The 9,323-nt window shown below is 36.1% G+C and overlaps 2 protein-coding genes across 2 annotated transcripts in view; one reads left to right on the top strand and one right to left on the bottom strand.

Annotated features, from left to right (window-relative positions):
• LOC106883980 (acidic mammalian chitinase) overlaps positions 1 to 2,725 on the top strand; it is a 77,877-nt gene extending 75,152 nt beyond the window's left edge. Inside the window, exons 9-10 of the mRNA XM_052971244.1 lie at positions 1,856 to 1,975; positions 2,410 to 2,725. Of these exons, the coding sequence (XP_052827204.1) occupies positions 1,856 to 1,975; positions 2,410 to 2,538 (249 nt within the window). The 3' untranslated portion in view covers positions 2,539 to 2,725. The remainder of the gene's footprint in view (positions 1 to 1,855; positions 1,976 to 2,409) is intronic.
• Positions 2,726 to 5,893: 3,168 nt separating this feature from the next.
• LOC106883984 (uncharacterized) overlaps positions 5,894 to 9,323 on the bottom strand; it is a 26,373-nt gene continuing 22,943 nt past the window's right edge. The window contains exons 2-3 of the mRNA XM_014935144.2: positions 7,269 to 7,390; positions 5,894 to 6,183 (exon numbers count right to left, since the gene is read on the bottom strand). Of these exons, the coding sequence (XP_014790630.1) occupies positions 5,941 to 6,183; positions 7,269 to 7,390 (365 nt within the window). The 3' untranslated portion in view covers positions 5,894 to 5,940. The remainder of the gene's footprint in view (positions 6,184 to 7,268; positions 7,391 to 9,323) is intronic.

Here is a 9,323-nt window from a genome sequence, read left to right as displayed (position 1 = left end):
ATATTATATAAATATATATATATATAATACATAATATATATACCCAGGCCTTTTCCCCATTTTTTCAGGAGTGGGTAGCCACAAGACACACACCAGGTACTCCATTCATTTCCTAGCTCAAAGAGGTGAGTCCTGTTCTATGCTTGGGTCAAGGCATAGAATGCACCCCACCCACCATTTTACAATCAGGCAACACTTTTAGTCTACTCACAAATCATGTGAGTTATGCATGATAAAATATCATGTACATTTATCCTAAGTTCGGACAGCTTAGCTCCAAACCCTTGCCACAGCTGAAGGAAGCAATGGACTTGATTGCCAGGTGAGGACAAGAAGTGTCAAAGATGATGATATAAAAGTCAGGTAGATGAAGATGGAAATATTTAAGATTAATTACTTCCCTTGTCGAGTACCTCATTACACTTGTTAACAGAAATACATAAAAGAGATAAAATATCTTTTGAGTGCAGTCTATATTTTTATAATCAACAATATAAACAAATTTAAGCACTGATAAAATATTTATGGGTACAAGTATGATTATGTGCAACAATGTGGTTCCAGATTTATACCACAACCAAAGCTTCATGATGGTATTTTGCTACCCAGAAATTGACAGTGTGCATGTGTATGCACATGCATGTATGTATCAGTCAACTGGGAGCAGGGCCTCCAAGAGAAATTGTCCAAAGTAGAAGGTTGCTCTTGGGCCTGGTATGGGGCTGTGAGTACTCTCAAAATTCAAGTGGGCTGGCTTTTTTTTTTTTCTTTTGAAGGGTGCCCATCATATACTTCTTTGGCTTTCCATGCTTGTTTTCAAGATACAAGGTGAATCTTTATATTATATGCCCTGGCTGGAAAAATCATGGGTATCTGCCAACCTGTGTAGCCCTACATCTTATAGATGACAGAAAGTATTCAATGGTGACGCTATTACTCAGATGATTATCAGGCCCTCGCTACCACATCACAATATAATTCTACAGCATCACCAGCAAGAAAACTTCTATGAGGCCATGTGATCTGCTAGAAATAACAACTAAATTCCCTTCCTTGAATCACATTCTTTTATCTCAAGAAACATGCCTGTAGGAATGTCTTTATCCATAGGTTTCCTCAGTCAGAAATTACCAGGAACCTAAAAAGCACCCTCCACCATTTTACAATCAGGCAACACTTTTAGTCTACTCACAAATCATTTTGCCAACCTCTTTGGAATCTGTTTAATCATGTGTATGTGTGTGTGTCTTTGTCGTAAATGAGTGTTACCGTTATACATGCAGTGTCTTTAGTTTCCAGTCTTCTGTGAAAACATGTCTAGTCATGGGGCAATATAACATTGCCTAGAACCAGTTGAGGATTAGCAACAGGAAGAGCATCTGGCCATAGAAAAATTAACCTCAACAAATTCCATCCGACCTATTCAATCATGATAAACTGAACATGAAAACAAGAAAGACAATGATGATGATGATGATGATGATGATGATGATGATGATGATGATGATAGAGGTGGTGGTGGTGGTGGTGGTGACAATAATGAAATTAATATTAATGTATGAGTGTGCCAAGAATTTTGAAATGCTAAATAACTATTAGAATTAAAGGAAAAATTTTATTTATTATATTTATTTATTTATTTATTATATTACACTCTCTGAGTGGTTGGCGTTAGGAAGGGCATCCAGCTGTAGAAACTCTGCCAAATCAGACTGGAGCCTGGTGTTGCCATCCGGTTTCACCAGTCCTCAGTCAAATCGTCCAACCCATGCTAGCATGGAAAGCGGACGTTAAACGATGATGATGATGATGATGATGATTGTAACATACAGTGATTTTACTGAAATTCTTTCAGATTTGCCAAATGATTAAGAGTGGAGCCAAAACATATTGGATTGAGGAACAAAAGGTGCCATATTTAGTCATGGACGACCAATGGATTGGTTATGATGATGCCCAGAGTTTAACAATCAAAGTGAGTCTTCCATTGGATTTTTTAGAAATATTTTTATTTCTTTTCTTCTTTTCTTCTTTCACTTGTTTCAAACATTGGACTCTGGCCATGCAGGGGCACTGCATTGAAGAATTTAATCAAGCAAATTGATCCCAATATTTTTCTCTCAGGTCTGTACTTATTCTATCAGTTTCTTTGACTGAACTATTAAGTTACAAGAACATAAACAAACCAACGCAGGTTTTCAAGTGACAGGAGAACAAACCCGAAGACACACACATACGTAAATGCATATCTTTTATCTTTTACTTATTTCAGTCATTAGACTGAGGCCATTAGACTGAGTCATTAGACTGAGAATTTTTAGTCAATTGCATTGCTCAGTAATTTGAGGAGGGTTGTTTTTTGTTTGTTTGCTTTCTTTTTGTTCAACAAAATTGTGTTTTTATTTTTAGGCTCAGTGGTTGAAAGAAAATGCATTTGGTGGCTTTGCAGTATGGGACATGGCACTCGATGACTTTGATAACCAGTGTGGAAATGGTACTTACTACTTAATAAATACCTTAACACATGCTCTGCAATAAAAGGCAGCAAAGCTGACAATAGCAGAAATATTTGGAAAAACTTTTACTCCAAGTTCAGTATTAAGAATATAAAATGAAACAAAATATATAAAATGAAACAAAATATATAAAACTGTATTTAAATTTGATATAATTTGAAATAAATACGAGGAAAATAAACATTTACAGGTAGGCTGTAAAAACATTACATGTGTGATTTGTTAGTTATTGTTGTTAATTCCATTGGAATTCATTGCATCTGTTTCAATAAATTTTGAAAATAATGAAGAATTTATTGAAATATCTTTGTCATTATTAAGTTAATATTTAGAACATGAGTTAATATGAAGTTTTGATGGAAATTTTTAATTTAGATCATTTTAACCCTTGCTTTTGTTTCATTTAATATTGATGTCAAATTTTGACACAAGGCCAGTAATCTTGTGGGTGGGAGAAAGCCAATCACATCAACCACAGTGTTCAATCAGTATTTATTTGATTGACTCTGAAAGGATGAAAAGCATAGTAAACTCCGGCAGAATTTGAACTCAGAACATACAGATGAACAAAATGTTGCTAAGCATTTTGCCTAGCATGCTAACAATTCTGCCTGCTTGCTTCCTTATTTAGAACAAAATTAAATTTTGATGTTAAGTTTTAATTTAGATCATTTTAACTCTTTTGTTATCATATTTCTGTTGAAATACATTACCTTCGTTTAAATTAATATCGGTTTCAAATTTTGGCACAAGGCCAGTAATTCTGGGGGAGGGGACAGGTTCATTACATCAACCCCATTGTTCAACTGGTACTTATTTTATTAACCCTGAAAAGACGAAAGGCAAAGTGGACCTTGGTGGAATTTAAATCAAAATGTAGAAGACAGATGAAACGCTGCTAAGCATTTTACTAACATGCTAACGATTTTGTCAGCTTGCCACTTTATTCAGAACATAAATTAGCATGAAGTTTTGATTGAAATTTTTAATTTAGATCATTTTAACTCTTTTATTGCCAAATTTCTGTTGAAATACACTGCCTCTGTTTCAATACATTTTGAAAATAATGAAGCATGTTAAAATATCTTAATAATTATTAAGCTGATATTTGGAACATAAATTAACATAAAGCTTTGAATGAAAGTTTTAATTTTAACCTTTATATTACAATATTTCTGTTGAAATATATTACCTTTGTTTCACCTGATATTAATTTAATATTATAGGCCTAATGAAAAAAAAAATCAACATTAAGGGGAAATAAATGTAGCAAAAACACTGTGAATAATCATAAGTAATTTTCCAATCTAAACAATATCCCCATTGGAATCACCAATTTTTCCTTTAGAATTTGAAAATTTTAACCCCAGAAGGAATTTTTCTTCAGATAAAGAATTGCTGGATTATGCCAAATTTCTGTTTTTACTGAAAAAAAGTAAAATAAGAGAATAATAATATTAGAAAAGTATTGATGTTTGCTTGAACATCAACAAGATATGGTTTTTATGAATCATATAAATTAGCACAGCAATGAGGTCCAACATGCTCCTAATCTCATCACAATTTGATAAGGGGCATTTTTAGGCAAACTATTAAAGGAATGTTTTTAAGGTAAACGTTCAATCATCATCATCATCATCACCATTGTCATCATCTTTTTGTTTTAAGTCTCCATGTTGGCATAGGTTAGACAGTTTGACAAGATCCAATGGGTCCAAGAGCTGCATTGCACTTCAGTACTCCCTTGGCAGGATTTCCACCACTGGATGCCCTTCCTAATGTCAACCACCTCACGGCATGTGCTGGTGCTTTTTTCATGGTACCAGCACTATTAAGGTCACCATGCACCTTCCGTGACTAATCCTCAAAGTGGGGTGACTTTATACTAGAAAATGAGGGGTTAAAGTATGAGAGAAAAGGCCAGAGCAGAACAGGTTTCTTGCTGTAGAAGGGCCACATGACTACTCACATTTGAGAAGAGAGGGTGAGTGTGATCAGATGGAACTGGAAAGAGATAAGAAATAGAAGTGATGAGGTGTCTCTGTGGACCTTCAAGGTACGAAGTGAGTAGAATCAAGTGGGGAGAGAGGAACAAGGAGTGTGGGTAGGTGGGGGTTTGCAGGTATGTATGGAGGGGGTGAGAGATGAGGAATGGGTGACGGGAGGGGAGGTAGGCAACAACTGTAAAGCCTGGGTAGGGTTGGAGGGTGGAGGTAGTGAATAGTGGATTAGAGGTGAGAATAACCAGTTGTGGGGTGCAGGAGGAAAAAGAAATGACTGACAGTTTTTGTTCTTATTTTTATTTATATTTAATCATGCTCAACCACATAATGAAGAATAATGATGTCATACAAAGTTATAAGATATGTTGTATAAAGGGCAATGACATAAATCAATTAAGTCATAATATAACCTAGTTTATCAACAGATGAAAAGGCCTCTATATGGTTGCTTGAACTGCTAGAAGTAGTAGCCAAATGTCCTGCAATTCACTCCCTACCATCTTAAAAAGACAAAGATACATTAATAAGGTAGTTATATATGTATTATCATGTATTTTCTGATTTGATTGAGTCACTGGACTATGGCCATGCTGGGGTACCACCTTGAAGGGTTTAGTCAAACAAATCCACCCCAGTACTTATTTGTTTTAAAGTTTGGTACTTATTCTATCAGTCTCATTTGCCTAATCACTAATATACAGGACATAAACAAACCAACGCCAGTTGTTAAGTGGTGAGAGGTGTGAGGGACAAATACAAACACAAAGACATGCACATACATGCTTACATATACATACATACATACAACAGGCTTCCACACAGTTTCCTTCAACCAAATTCACTCACAAGGGGTTGGTCAGTCTGAGGCTATGGAGTAAGACACTTGCACAGTGGGACTGAACCTGAAACAAAGTGGTTGCAAAGTAAGCTTTTTAACCACACAACCATACCTGAGTGATATCTGTAAACAAAAAACACTGAGAGAGTAAATGTTGAAACACCTTTCATCATGGGCCTACTTTTTTTTTTTTTTATCAAGTTTGAGCTGAAGCTAAACAACAACAACCCTGGAGGAGAAATAACAAATGAAAAATCCTCTAAGCAATCGATTGATTTGCTAGAAATAGCAGCTAAATCTCCCTCAAATCACACCCTACTATTTTAAAAATGAATAGACACAATGGTTAAAGTACTCCTAGATACACTACATCTGATAAAAAAAATAGAGATGGTCAATGCTGGAACTGTTTTTGGTAATATCTCTGCTTTACCAGGGTTGCGCTAGGACCAACAAAAGCTCTGGAGAGAGGGGACAGGCAAAGTTGACCCCTAAAGAGTGGGATTGATCTCAGAACAAAGAAAGACAAGAGTAAATTCTGTAAGATATTTAATCTGGAAGTCTGCCATTTTTTACCGCGATTTCACCGTTGAATAACCGCAGTAGTAATAATAATAGCGGTTATATAAGTGAGGAAAACTATGAGTTTAGGGTCCATAGCTGCAGCATGGGAAGCTATATCATCATTGCATAAATATTTATCACAGCATTTGGTGCAAATCTTCTTGCTAATTCCAAACAGGATATACTTGCAAATAGTTTTGCAACTGGTGACACAGCCTCTTTGTATGGATTTCACATCACCATAGGTTAAAACAGCTTTCACCTGCAAAAGAAAATGTGTAAATGGAAAAGTAATTTGATATGTTGTCTGGTGTAGCATGTCTGAAAAAGTAAAAGGTGAAGAAGTTAGGGGTAAGGGGAATGAATAGAGATAGGCACGAGTGGAATAGACATAATAGTAATAAAACACTGTGTAACACAATTTTTGTCCATAGGGAGCAACTGTTATTTCCTATTTGCTTATACCTAGAAAGTATGAAAAATGAACAATATTTCCTTCAAACTTTGCTTTCTTCAAACTTATCTCCATTTGGACAGCTAGAAGTAAACTGAACTGTTGAATTTATGATCCCTTATACTGCCATTTATATTGCCAGAACATTCTAGAAATTCTTGAAACTTTTAGAAACGTCACAGAAGTTCTTGAAACTTCCAGGAAATTCTGCTTCAGCAACTCAGTACTGAATCTGTCTGAAATGCATTGATATCCCAGTCACAAAAGCAAAGTTTGAAGGGAATTGTAGTCATTTCCTTTGATTTCTAGATAGAAGCAAATATGAAATAATACTTACAGACCAAACACAAAAGAAAATTAAAATTTGTTACACAGGGTAATGGACAGTTGATCTACATGGACAGTCAGTAGGAAAAGGGTGGAGAATAATTACCTGCTCCTGAACTAACATGTAAGTGGCTGAGTACTCCACATACATATGTACGTTAAAGGATAATTCTCAAGCAGAATCAATATGACACAATGCATAAGGCTGTTCTTTTTGAATTAAAAGTACAATCTAACTTATGGGCTTCAATACAATCTCCATTTACCCAGTTTCACTCACAAGGTATGGGTCAACCCAAGGCTATAGAAAGTGACATTTGCTCAAGACACAAAGCAGTGAGGTCAAACCCAAAACCTCAGGGTTGCAAAGCAGACAACTGAAACCTTTGGCTAGACTGCACCTACAGGGATAGCCTACCTACCACTTATTCTCTCTCTCTCTCTCTCTCTCTCTCTCTCTCTCTCTCTCTTTGCTATATACTCTTTCTCCTTACTGATTGTTTCCCCCAAATAAAACAAAAAACAATCATAATCTTCTCACCTTTGTCCTCCCAGTGCATACATACCTGACAATATTTCTGATTTTCAGAACATTTTTGTATAAAGTCATCTGTCAAATGAGTCACACAGGAATTTGTGTTTCTTGTTCGACTGTATTTGTGGGAGCAAGCATAGCAGGACAAGTTGGCTAAAAGAAAAATATAATAAATAAATAGCAATAAAAATAACAATTCTTTCTGCTATAAGCACAAGTTCTACTATAAACGCAACTTGGGGAGAGTGGACTAGTCAATTACATTGACCACAATGGTATGGTAATTATTTTATCAACCTCAAGAAGATGAAAGACAAACCTGACCTTGGTGGGATTTGAACTCAGAACATAAAGAGCCAGAAATAATGCATTTAAGCATTTCATGTGTTACACTTATGATTCTGCCACTTCACTGCTTTTATAATAATAATCCTTTCTACTTTAGACACAAGGCTTGAGATTTTGGGGAGGGGGTAAGTTGATTACATTGACCCCAGTGTTTCCTTGGTACTTAATATATTACCCCTGAAAGGGCAAAGTCAATCTCAGCAGAATTTGAACTCAGAATGTAGCAACAGGCATAATACCACTAAGCATTTCATCCAGTGTGCTAATGATTCTGCCAGCTCGCCACGTTGCTTTTATAATAATAATAATAACAACAGCTTAGAAAAGTAACGGTACTTGTGATCATCAGAGCTTTGGAGACATCACCAAATGGTGCTGTTAAACAATATAGCCAAATATCAGGAAACTCAAAAGTATCAGAACTACAAAAGATTGTTCTCATGGGTACTGCCCACATTCGAAGAAAAAATATTGTCAACTTGAAACTATTTGATTCCTTTAAAACTCTTTCGAAACTGAAATATTACAAATTTAACAGAATCTTAGTTTTCAGTTTATGGTCTCCCTCCCATACAATATACCATTATTAATCATGAATAACATCCATAGCAAAATATCTGACATGTTGGTACTTGAGATTCTTGGGTGGTATTTGGAACAGCTTGCATTAAATAAAGCAACAACATAAATAAATAATGATATTAATAATAATAATTGTTTTAAATTTTGGTACAAGACCAGCAATTTCAGGAGTTGCGGGTTAGTCAGTTGCCTCAACTCCAGTAATCAACTAACATTTATTTTATCAACCCTGCTAAAATAAGTACTATTTGAACAATAATAATAATGGTTTCAAATGTTAACACAAGGCCAAAAATTTTAAGGAGACAAAGTTAGTGGGTCACATCAATCCCAGTACTTGACTGGTCCTTTGTTTTATTGATCACAAAAGGGTGAAAGGTAAAGTTGACCTCACCAGAAATTGAACATTGAATGTAAGGAGGTTGTGCTGTTAAACATTTTGTCTAATGTGCAAATGATTTTGTCAGTTCTCTGCCTTAATAGTTTCAAAGTTTTGGCAAAAGGCCAGCAATTTTAAGTTGAGGTGTTAATCAATTACATTGCCCCTAGAACTTAACTGGTATCTTATTGACCTTCATATTCTTCCAACACTAACATTTCTGCCAGCTTGCTACCTTCAACTGTTTTTGATTTAGGCACAAGTACTAGCGTAGCTGGGGAGGGGGTGGGGGTTTTAGGAGCAGTCTGACCCAGGTAGCACTTTTAGAGGGGCACCGCTTTTGGGTCTGCTGTAGGCAGTGTGTTTTTTGTGGGGTCCAAGGGCAGCAAACGGAAGGGCTACTCCAGGTGGCAAACACTCTAGCTACACTAGTGTGCATAAGGCTAGCAATTTTGATGGGAAATTGTTAATTGCTACCATTGACTCCAGTACATGAATTGTAGTGGATGCTTTTTACGTGCCACCGGCACAGGAGTTGGTCAGACAGGCCTGCCATTGATCACATCTGGATAGTGCTTTTTATGTGCCACCTGCACGGGAACCAGTCAGTGGGTACTGGCATCAGCCATGTTCAGATGATGCTTTTTACGTTGTGCCAAAAATTTGAAACCATTAGCCTTTATCAAAATTTAGTGGAGACACCCACACGAAAACATAGGGGAGCCACCCCACCAGAAAACAGTAAGTAGAGCCTTTTCTCCTCTAATACTTTCCTTT

This window comes from Octopus bimaculoides, chromosome 10 (genome assembly GCF_001194135.2).
Source record: "Octopus bimaculoides isolate UCB-OBI-ISO-001 chromosome 10, ASM119413v2, whole genome shotgun sequence".
In the NCBI taxonomy this organism is placed as follows: domain Eukaryota; kingdom Metazoa; phylum Mollusca; class Cephalopoda; order Octopoda; family Octopodidae; genus Octopus; species Octopus bimaculoides.
This window is presented reverse-complemented; position numbering and strand designations above follow the sequence as displayed.